This window comes from Macaca nemestrina, chromosome 4 (assembly GCF_043159975.1).
Source record: "Macaca nemestrina isolate mMacNem1 chromosome 4, mMacNem.hap1, whole genome shotgun sequence".
NCBI classification, from domain to species: domain Eukaryota; kingdom Metazoa; phylum Chordata; class Mammalia; order Primates; family Cercopithecidae; genus Macaca; species Macaca nemestrina.
In genome coordinates, this window is record NC_092128.1 from 27,790,316 (window position 1) to 27,802,659 (window position 12,344).

Here is a 12,344-nt window from a genome sequence, read left to right on the forward strand (position 1 = left end):
CCCACATCTTCACAGAAATATAAGATTCCATAAAAGTTCTAACAAAAAGGTAGATAATTTAAAAATCTTATTACATGAAGGGAAATACTATACTTAAAGATTAAACTCTCAATTTTTGTTTTTTTGTTTTTTTGTTTTTTTTTTTTTTTGAGACTGAGTCTCACTCTGTCACCCAGGCTGGAGTACAGTGGCACAATCTCAGCTCGCTGCAACCTCTGCCTTCTGGGTTCAAGCAATTCTCATGCCTCAGCCTCCCAAATAGCTGGGAGCACAGGCATGCACCACCACGTCCTGCTAATTTTTGTATTTTTAGTAGAGATGGGGTTTCACTATGTTAGCCAGGCTGAATTCCTGACCTCAAGTGATCCGTCCACCTCCGCCTCCCAAAGTGCTGGGATTACAGGCATAAGCCACTGCACCTGACCAACTCTCAATTTCCTAACCTTATAAACAAGTAAGTCTCAAAAGAAATGTGCAAATCACCAATAAAACCAAAAGTAAAATCTCATTTTAACTCTTAATAAACATTTAAAACAACTGCTTAACAACCACTCTTCAGCCTTTTGGCTAAGATCAAGAATAAAACAACTGCTAACAAATCATGTTATAGTTAGTTGACCCTTGAACAATGCGGGGCCTAGGGGCGCCAACTCCCATGCGGTTGAAAAAGCCATGTATGACTTTTGACTCCCATAAAACTTAACTGCTAATAGCTTACTGTTGACCAGAAGCCTTATCAATAACATGAAGGGCCAATTAACACATATTTCATGTGTTACATGTATGACATACTTATTGTATTCTTACAACAAGCTAGAGAAAGGAAAATGTTATCAAGAAAATTAAAAGAAAGAGAAAAAGTATTTACTATTCATTAAATGGAAGTGGATCATCACAAAGGGTCTTCATTCTTGTCATCTTCACGTTGAGTAGGCTGAGGAGGAGAAAGAGAAGGGATCGACCTTTCTGTTTCAAGGTGGCAGAAGCAGAAGAAAATCATGTATAAGTGGACCTGCAAATTCAAATCCATGTTGTTCAAGGGTCAACTGTATTTATGTTCCAAAATTCTTTCCCATCAGATAGCAAGAATAAGCAGTTAATAAAGGAAAACACTGAGCAAGAGACAAAGAACTCTGGGGATCAAGTCTTACATTATTACATTAATATAACCATGAGAAACTCATAGGCCTATAAGATATAACACTATTCCAAAAGAACTAAACACAAAAAGATTTCTGCTTTTGAATATGACGGAACAGTCTGTAGCAGACCAACACTCCCTCTTGAATAGAAAACCTGTATTAAATAGGGAGAAAGTTCTTAAAATACCAGAGACTTTCTGAGGTAGCTAAGAACTCACTGAAACTTTCTGAGGTGACAAGAAACTCACTGAAGGGTATCTCACATTCTGTGCAGCTTTCCCTTTCAAGACATGTCACCTATTTCTTTAATGGCACAGGACAAGAGGGTGGGAAGCCAAAAAAGGACAGCCACTAGGAGGCAGAGAAGTCAGCAAAGTTTTTGGCAATTTCGTGGGAGTAGGGGGACAAAACTTGGTAGCTAAGTCTTGAGGAGTCAAGATCCCATAGTGATCTTGTGAAGGCACAGAAGAACAAATCTGACACTTAGTACTGATTTTCCTCTTGAGGGATTTGTCAGCTTTTTTTTTTTTTTTTTTTTTTGAGACGGAGTCTCGCTGTGTCTCCCAGGCTGGAGTGCAGTGGCGTGATCTCGGCTCACTGCAAGCTCCGCCTCCCGGGTTCACGCCATTCTCCCGCCTCAGCCTCCCAAGTAGCTGAGACTACAGGCGCCCGCCACCACGCCCGGCTAGTTTTTTCTATTTTTAGTAGAGACGGGGTTTCACCATGTTAGCCAGGATAGTCTCGATCTCCTGACCTCGTGATCCACCCGCCTCGGCCTCCCAAGGTGCTGGGATTACAGGCTTGAGCCACCGCGCCCGGCCGATTTGTCAGCTTTTAAACTATACATAGCAAAAGGCTAAAAAGCCAGCAGAAAGCAATTAAAAAGGAAGAAGGAGCTTTTAAAGCTCTCATGGGTCCGGAGAAAAAAAAAAGCTGGAGAAGCCCTAAAAACACCCTATCTCTTAACTGAGATCTCTAGGGCACTAACAAGTTGGAAGCCAACTACAGGTAGAACAAGGTTTATAAGGCTGAAAACCTAACCTCAGCTCAGTCCTTGACAGTTGCAGTGATCTCTACCTGCCTGCAAGAAGATGGGTGAATCTGAAGATATGTGAATCCTATCTGGGGAAATGTATCATTATAGATACAAAATGTGTATCTAAAATTCTGCACATAATGTCTGGCACTCAATCAAAAAGTTGCCTAATAATAATTATTACTATTATGTTATCCACATATAATAGTATATATAATGTACAATAGAATATATAATTAACATATGTTAATATACAAATATATTAACTATTATTATTATTTGACCTAACAAGATGCTAAACCAAAAGGAAAAAGATGATGGAAACAGGCCTATAGGTGATCCAGATACTGGAGTTTTCAGACACAGACTTTAAAGCAATTTGATTAATATGCTCAAAAAATACATGACTTTCACATGAGAATCAGAATCTATCTTAAAAAGAGAGAACCAAATAAAAATTCTAAAACTAAAAAATACTATAACTAAAATTAAGAATAGACGGTTTTAAAAAGCAGGTTGGACATAGTTAAATACAGAATAAATGAACTGAAATACAGTCAAGTAAAAACTATCCAGAATGGAGTAAGAGGACGAAAAAAATTATAAAAATAACAGAAGAGAGCAAGAGACATATGGGGGATGATAAAAAGTATAATAAAGATTTAATTGGAGTCACAGAGGAAAGCAGACAAAAATGGGGCAGAAACAATATTTTTAAAAGGTCAAAATTTTTTCACAACTGATCTCATACTACAAATTCAAGAGGTGCCAGAAACTTCAAACAGAGTACAAACAAAACCATTATTAGGTGCATCACTGAAAAGCTGTTTAAACGTAAAGAAAAAGAGAAAGACAAAAAGAAAGGCAGCTGAACAAGAAAGTCACATTACCTTCCAAGAAGCAACAATAAGTCTGACAGCTGATTTTGCAACAGAAACAATGGAAGCTAGAAAACAATGAACTGAGACCTTTAAAGTGCTTCAAGAAATAACAGCTAATAACGCAGAACTCTACAGTCAGTTAATATATTCTTCCAAGATGAAAATAAATGAATTTCAAACAAGCAAAAACTGAGAATTCAGTACCACCAAACTCCCCAAAAGGAGCTCTTCAGACAGAGGAAAATTAATCTCAGATGGAAGCATGTAAATACAAAAGGAAATAAAGAACAATGGAAAGGGTAAATATTAACTGTACAAAATAACAGTCTCTGGATTTAAATGTAGACTTGAAATGCATGGCAATGACAACATAAAAGCAGGAGAATGATAAATGCTATTAAAGTTTTCTAGGGTCCTAACAATGTCTGAGATGTTTTTCAAAATCCTAATGAATATGCAACTCTAATGTACCACAAGAATGCTTGTGGTAATCTAGTGTAACCACCAAAAGAACAGTAACAGAATATATAACAAGCTATTAAAGGGAGGAATAAAATAACATTTTTTAAAACACTTGATTAATTCAAAAGAAGGCAACAATGGAGAGAAAATAGAATATAGAACCAGTACGACAAACAGAAAACAATAAAATGATAGCCATAAACCCAAATTTATCAATAATTATATTTACTGTTAATGAGCTAAATACACTTCAGATTTAATTGAAAACAGGCAAACAAAAATCTGTTTATTCTTAACAAGAAACAGACCTCAAATATAAAGCTACAGAAGCATTAAAAGCAAAAAGGAGAGGGAAAGTTATACCACACAAGCAAACAGTTGCCAAAATAAAGCAGGTGTAGCTATACTAAGACGACTTTGAGGCGAGAGACAAGTATTACTAGACATAAAAAGGGACATGTTACAACGATAAAGAGTCAATATACTAGAAAGATATGTTTGTATGTGCCTAGTAATATGACTTCAAAATACATAAAGCATACAGTTTAGTTCTTTATAGAACTAAAAGGAGAAATATACAAATCCACAATCACAGTAAGACACATTTAACACTTAACCTCAAGACACCTCTCTGTAATGAATAGAAAAAAAGGCAAAAAAGATTCAGTAAGGATAGAGAAGATTTGAACAACACAATTACACAATTTACAAACTTGAACTTAACAAAGTACAGAGAAGACAGTAGTTAACAGCAGAATGCATAGTCTTTTCAAGGGTACATAAACATTTATAAAAAGGCTGAGCCATAAAATAAGTATCAATAAAGGTCTAAAACCATCCACAGTGTGTTCTCTAATCATAGTGAAATTAAGAAATTAGTAACAGAAAGATAACTAGCAAATCCCCAAATGTTCAAAAAGTAAGCAATATACTTGTTTAAAAAAAAAAAAAAACCCACAGGTCAAAGAATAAGCCAAAATAAAATTTGAAAAACATTTTTGCATAAATGACAACGAACATGTAACATACCAGAACTTGTGGGATACAGCTAAAATGAGCTGAGAGGAAACCCTACACTCTTATGACTAAACATAGCCTAGTTTTCCAATTATTATTAACTACCAATTCAAAATATAAGTTATGTTAGGGTATTTTAATCTAATTAACTGCCATTCAACAACTTTTAAATGACAGATTTATATTAGACTACTTAATTTATTAAATTAAATTATTACTAGATAATGACTATAAATGATATTTCCTTTCTCTTTGTATACTTTTTAAAACATGGATTAATCTTAATAAGTAACATTTCATCATAAGCAAAACCCATTAAACAATATCTTTATCTACAGTATGAATATATATATATATATATATATATATATATATATATATAGTATTATACAGAATGTTGCTTTGACTTCACGGATTTTTACAAATATTCATAACCAAGTCATGAAGTTCTCACTAAACAACAAAAAAAATTTTTCTAACTGAAACATCTCCCCAATGTGCAAAGATGTTAAGAAGTATTTTCTTCAAAAGTCCCCCATATTAATAGATGATAATACTGCTGGACTTCTAGAGCTTTATCTGACCACCCCTTAATAAGCAACAATGTACAGAATCAGCCATTCACAAAACAAGCCCTGGGAAATCCAGTAGTAGAGAAGATACCCGGATGAACTATCCTAAGATTGAACCTATAAAGACCTAAAAATTTTATAAATTTTCCACTCTATCGTCCCTTATCAGAGATTTCTAACAAATGATATTATAAACAAATAGTAATTAGGGATCTCTAAATTCTCAACTGTTCATTCTTTGAAACATTTTATACATATTAAAATGTCTATTATAAATAGCTGTATCTCTATAGACTATGTAAAGTCTAGAAAATCTTTCATATTTCCAAAAACGATTTTTGAATGACTGAAATACAGCAAACTCATTGCCACAAGTGGCTGAAATGTATCTTATTTACATGTAAAACATCACAAAGTATTTGTATCAGGCCAAAAATCATTTATTAAAAACCTATTTAAATATTTACCTAAAAGTTAATGCAAATAATAGGACCATTTACCCATCTGCCCAAAAAACTCTACATAAACCTCTCAACATTTATTTGATCAAGATAAAAAGTATTTCTACAGAAGAAACTGATGCTCAGAAAAGAATCATAACTTGCCAAAAGTCACAAAAATCTAATTCTAGGAATCAGCTCTGCAGACTCAAATTATCATCCTGAGTTTACCTAATACATTTCTTCCATCCTGAGTGTTTTTATTTTTCTGAATTTCTAAGAGTCCCAGACTGAAAAATACAGAACTTTCAGTGGCCAGTAGATTCCCAAGCAAGGCCAGTGTCTTTAAATCTCAGTTTAAGATAGGGAGAAAAAGAAGAAAAGGAAGGGCATAATAGTGTCTAGTCTCCTGGGAGTTGCATGCCTCCAAACTAGGGGTTCACAAATTCTAGGTTGCAGGAGCCTATAGAATTATTGTAACAAGACCTCAAACCCATTTGCATAACCACCATTATCTGTACACCAAATACACAATAAATTTCATAAATATGTTCTATTTTCAACCAGATGTGATTAATAAAATCAAAATTCACTTAAAAGCTAAAATAAAGGGATAGAGGACGAAGAAACAAAAAAGTTATTGGGAGCATTATCACTTTTGAATTATATAAGCAATCTCTAGACATCTCTAAGGACCTGTCTCTGATTTAAACATGTTTTCTTCCAAATTACCAAGGATAATGCCAAAATGAACCCAGAGTAGTCCACACAGATAGAAGGAAAATAAACTGATATCTTTAATCCAGCAACTCAACATCTAGGAATTTATCACCAATGAGTTCAAAATTTTTTTCCAAGCTATGCGCAGTGGCTGTAATCCCAACACTTTGGGAGGCCAAGGTGGGAGGATCACCTGAGGTCAAGAGTTCGAGACCAGCCTGACCAACATGGAGAAACCCCGTCTCTACTAAAAATACAAAAAATTAGCTGGGTGTGGTGGCACATGCCTGTAATCCCAGCTACTCGGGAGGCTGAGGTAGGAAAATCGCCTGAACCTGGGAGGCAAAGGTTGAGGTGAGCCGAGATCATGCCATTGCATTCCAGCCTGGGCAACAAGAGCAAAACACCATCTCAAAAACAAACAAACAAACAAAAAAATTTCTATAAAGCAAAATTACCTCATGACTCATAATGGTCAAACAACAACAAACACAAATGAAAATAAAATAAAGCCACAAAGCCTAAATGTCTAATAACGGGACCAATTAAACAAAATGACATAAAGTCATTACATGGAATATAATGCATCCATAATAAATAAATTTTGGCTGGGCACAGTGGCTCACACCTATAATCCCAGTACTTTGGGGCACTTAGGTGGGAGGATCATTTGAGCCCAGGAGCTGGAGACCGGCCTGGGCAACATAGTGGGACCCCATCTCTACAAAAAATTTAAAAAGTTAGCCAGGCTTGGTTGGCTTGGTTGGGCATGGTGGCTCATGCCTGTAATCCCAGTACTTAGGGAGGCCGAAGCAAGTGGATCACCTGAGGTCAGGAGTTCAAGACCAGCCTCGCCAAGATGGTAAACCCTGTCTCTACCAAAAATAAAAAAATTAACCAGGAGTGGTGGCACACACCTGCAATCCCAGCTACTCAAGAGGCTGAGGTACAAGAATCGCTTGAACCCAGGAGGCGGAGTTTGCAGTGAGCCAGGATGGTGCCACTAAACTCCAGTCTGAGTGATAGACCAAGACTCTGTCTACAAAAAAAAAAAAAAAAAAAATTAGCCAGGCATGATGGCATGTGCCTGTAGTCCCAGCTACTTGAGAAACTGAGGCCAGAGGATCGCCTGAGCCCAGGAGGTCGACGCTGCAGTGAACTATGATCATGCCAGTGTGACAGAGCAAGACCCTGTCCCTTAAAAAAAAAAGACAATATAGAAGAATATTTAATAACATAAGGAAATATTTACTATTTGTTAAGGAGGAAAAAGCAAATACAGAACAGTAAACAGAGGACAAAAGTAAATTGAAAAACATATACATCTACAGTACAAAATCTGGAATGATAATCAGTATTTAAAGGGTGACTAGTGATCTTTAGGTAGTGTTATCAAGGTTAATTTAAATTTTGTTTATGTGGGTCCATATTTTACAAATATTCCATAACAAACGTAGAGCATTTTTTACATCAAAATATATATTAAAATATATATAAAGTATATTTTTATATATTACATAAAAGGTGTCTATTTTTTCTTCTTAGACATGGGGTGTTGACGAGGTGCTGTCTTTTTCTTTTGTAGAGACAAAGAGGAAGGAAAAGAATATATATATACACATTTACATATTTTTTACGTAATAATATATAAATATGCATATATGTTTTATGTAACAAAAATATATAAATATTTATATATTTTTTTCCTTTTGTAGAGATGGGGTATTACTATGTTGCCCAGGCTGGTCTCAAACTCCTGGCCTCAAGTGATAGTCCTGCCTCAGCCTCCCAAAGTGCTAGGATTACAGGCATGAGCCACTGTGCCTAGCCTATATTCATTTTCAAATGTGAAATTTTAAAATTAGTTTTAAAAATAGTTGAAATAAATTCATCTTCTATTCTAGTGGTCAAATCATAACATTTGTACTCTGAACCATGAATCAATCACATGTTGACACAAGGTACTATTTTAAGTACTATTTGATTTTAAGTAATAAGACTAACAGGAAAAAGGTAAACACACTTAAAAATCTATCAGATTTTATCATCTAAATTATCTAAGTCATTCAATAATATGTAAACAAGATAAGAATCATTGTATACCAATGAAATTACCTAATATGTAAAAAATACTTTCAAAGTTTCTCCCTGTTCTCATGAGTATACTAAAATCTTACACATCAAGATAAAATCTATTTTTCCATCTCTTGCTGGTCTAACCTTAGAGCACTTCTTATCTGTAATCTCAATTAGACACATACAATAGCCATGTATAATAACGAGCAGCTTTCGTAACAGAAGAAGTCAAAAGGCCCAAGATGAGAACCTTATCACCTACATTTTCTTCCTCCTCCTCATTATTATTATTATTATTGGAGATGGGGTCCCACTGTGTTGCCCATGCTGATCTCAAACTCCTGGGCACAAGTGATCCTCCAGACTTGGCCTCCCAAGTGCAGGGATTTCAGGTGTGAGCCACCCTGTCCTGCTCCTCTTACATTTTCAACTCTTAGACCTGGGCAAGTTAACTTACCTCTCTGAATCTCACTCTTCCTAGCTCTAAAATAGAATAATAATATTTATCTCATAGGGTTTTTGTGAAGACTACATCAAAGAACGCATGCTAAATGCTCAGTACAGAGCCTGAAGAATAGAAGGTACTCAATAAGTGGTGACTGTTATTAAAGTCACAATGCAATAGTTTTTAAGTCAGAAAACCTGTCAAGCCTCTGGAAAACTATATGACCCTGGGCAAGCTACTTACCCTGTATGGACCTCAGTTTCATCCTCTGCAAAACACACACACATATATAATACCTATCTTACAGGTATGTGCCAAGAATTAAACAAAACTGTATACAAAAAGCATCTTGCATATATTAAGTGCTCAACAAATTGTAGCTAGCATCATTATTAGGTGCAAAAAAAAATTTGAGTACAGGGATTAGCAGTTTACAAAACATTTTTATGTATAAGAGTATGTGTAATTCTATGAATTATTTAAATAAGTATATTTAATTCTTAAATTAGGTGTAAATTTCAGAAAAAAGTAAAATACAGGCAATCTCTTCTAAGCACACAAAAATAAAAGGCCTTTTTTTTAAGTCTCAAAGTAAAAATGTGTTCCCTATAACTGGATCCACTTTAACATTTTTAAAGTCCAAATAAATCAAAAAGAGTTGAAAGGGGAAATGTTTACTTTTTCTGCCTCTGGAAGAAGCGAAAAAAAATTCTAAGTCCTTAGAAAGAAAACAGAGATAAAATTGTTCAATTTTTTTTAATGACTTCACATTTCTTTACACAACTAAAATATAAGTGCCTTTAATACAAGAGCTCTTAAAGTTCTGATTTCCTGTACTATATATACCTTTGTGCAGAAGCAGTAAAACACTATAGTTAAAAACCACAGACTGTGGAGTCTGACTACCTTGATTCAAATTCTGGCTCCATCGTAGCTGTGTGACCTTAGGCAAGTTTTAACTTCTCCCTACCTGTTTCCAACATCTGGCAAATGGAGATTCCTCTTGGGACTGTGGTAAGGATTAAATGAGTTAATACACTTAAAAATGTTCATCAGAGAGCCTAGCAAATAGATGGCACATCACAACTGTTTACCATTTTTGTTACTGATTTATTACTGCCACCTCGAAATGCTTATATCTATGTTAACAAATACGTGCCACTTTGTGGACAATTTCAACAAATGTCTTTACCTAAAATGAGACCTGTTTAAGAAGTACCTTAATATGGTTTCCACTGCCAATAAAGATACAGCAATTACTGCTAGAGAGGATTTTAGGGCAAAGGTAAGTAAAGTCCATCCCTTTCTTACATCTTCTGTCACACAGAGGAGTAACATCTTTGCTTGCTAATAGAAGTTCAGAGCCAAGAGTTTTATAATTTAGGCATGACACACACCAACCCAGCAGACACAATATTCTCCAACATGTCATAGAAATTAAATAAGATATAGTAAATGGAAGTGTATGAAAATTACATATGTATTAAATACTATTTTATGTATGTACTTGAGAAAATTGCAGCAATGTATTTCTCCAATCTCATATTGTTGCTTTCTAACTCCAAAACTAGTGTTCTGCCCACTGCAAACCAGGGGCCAGAGTAACAAGACACAAAGTCAGATTAAAGTTGCCATCCCACTAAATCATTTCCTGCTTGAAATGTACTTTCTTAAAATGTCTGTACAACAGATAACGCAAATAGTACTTGTATTATCCAAGCCTCAGGCCTACACCAAAAATTTAAGGAGTGACATCCTGGAAATAGGCCAATTCAAGACCAGAAAAATGTCTCTACAATTAGATCAAACAATGCCACACCAATTCCCAACTGTCCATAATCCTAGCCTGAGTATAGAAAAAAGCTGAATAACTTCAGATTCAAGAACATGATAACCCAGAATATCAGAGGTCAAGTACATAGGGCCACATTTCAACTCCAAGTACATGGCTGGAATGTTTACCTGGCTCACTAACTGAAAGTTGGGTTTCAGCATCAATCAGGGATACGGCCATGAATAGGCTACACAGGCCAGATCAAACCACAGGTCACTTGGCACCCTTCATTGGGCCAGATCCTACTGAATGCCAACCCTTGACCTGGTGAATAAAATGGGAGGCTGGCAGTCAAGACAGATTCTTCCAGTTGCAGCTCCATTTTGAGATTCTTCATTGATATAACCAGTGAAATCAAATTTGGATAAATGTGAAGAATTTCTCAAATATAGATGGAAAACTTGAGTATGCTTCACAGATCTAGCCACTTTTTTGTTTAGCAAAATATTCAGTAAAATATATTATTCATTAATTTGTTTTGTTCATAAAATCGTTTCGGTCCTGTGAAATGGTTAGAGAGACAACTAGCATTTTTCTTCAGGATCTGCACAGCTCTTAAGCCTTTACTAAGCCAGTTTCTCCACTAGCACGTAAAATTGGAGTTAGATTTGCTCCTCCTTTCAAAAATAAGGCAAAGATAAATAAGATACTATGTAAGAGTATTTTCAGCATTTCAGAAGGAACTTGCTAGAGAGAGAAAAAAAAAAAAAAAAACCCTAACAATGCAACTGAACTCTTTTTTAACACCTAAATCAGGGATCAAGACAAAGCCGGTGTTGAAAATCAAATTCATTAAAGCCAGATTTTTCTATGTTTGAGTTTCTGGGTTGGGAAACGGGTCTGTGTCCATAAAAACCCATCTTCTAATGAGCTGTAATACTGAAATTCTTCGGTAATGTCACTCCTTCCCACTCCCTATCTTTTTCAGAACTTCCAGGCATTAAAGACAACGTCTGCCAATTCTACAACTTCTCCCCGCCTGCTAGGATTCAGATGGATTCCACAACTTTCCAGCCTTCCGTGACTTTTAACACTACTCTAGAGCTAATCACTTTTAATGACCCCACTCTGGAATAGGCACTCCTCGGCTTTACACTTTGTCCCGGCAGCAATCGACTGAACGACATGTCCCCCAACGCCGACCACCTCGGACGACCTCAGACATTCGGGGTAGTTTGCAAGCGGGCCGGGCCCCGCAAGCTCGGATTCCTGCCCCACCTCCCAGAGCCGCCGGTCCCCTAAGCCCTCCTCAACCTCAACCCCCAAATCCCAAGCGCAGAACAACTGGGCTTCCGGTTCTCCTGTGCGCGCCCCGGATCCACCACACACCTCGCCCCTTCTCCCTGGGCTCGCTCTCAGGACCCTAACCCCTTCCCGAGCGGGGCCGAGCAACGCTTTCAGCAGCTGAACTAAGACTCCGGAGGCCGCACGTCCCCCTCAGCAGGCCCCGCCTGGGCCTCTCGGCTCGGCTGCCCTCCATTGCACCCCTGGCCCAACAGTGCTGACGCGGAAGAGTGGGACAGCACGAGCTCAGGCCCCGGCACTTACTCGGGAAGGTAGGTGGAGGAAAAGGAGCTCCACTTGTGTAGCGCGTAGGGGAGAAGCCGGCACTCGGGCGCCGCAGCGACAGCTCCGCCAGCCGCCATCTTGTCAGCACCGTAGCGGCCGCCACCGACCGCTGGCCGCGAACGGAGGAGCGGAGGGGGCGTGGCCTGCTCT

At 37.0% G+C, this 12,344-nt stretch overlaps 1 protein-coding gene across 4 annotated transcripts in view; it reads right to left on the minus strand.

The window, feature by feature from the left end:
- LOC105471375 (muskelin 1) overlaps positions 1-12,344 on the minus strand; it is a 380,915-nt gene that overhangs the window by 151,771 nt on the left and 216,800 nt on the right. For 2 of the 4 annotated variants that reach the window (XR_981107.3, XM_011723822.3), the window contains exon 1: positions 12,174-12,312. The exons of the other annotated variants lie outside the window; for them this stretch is intronic. Coding sequence is in view for 1 of the 2 variants with exons in the window: in XM_011723822.3 (XP_011722124.1) it covers positions 12,174-12,271 (98 nt within the window). In the remaining variant the exon portion in view is untranslated. Of the gene's footprint in view, positions 1-12,173; positions 12,313-12,344 lie in introns of those variants that run through there. 4 annotated transcript variants of the gene reach the window in all.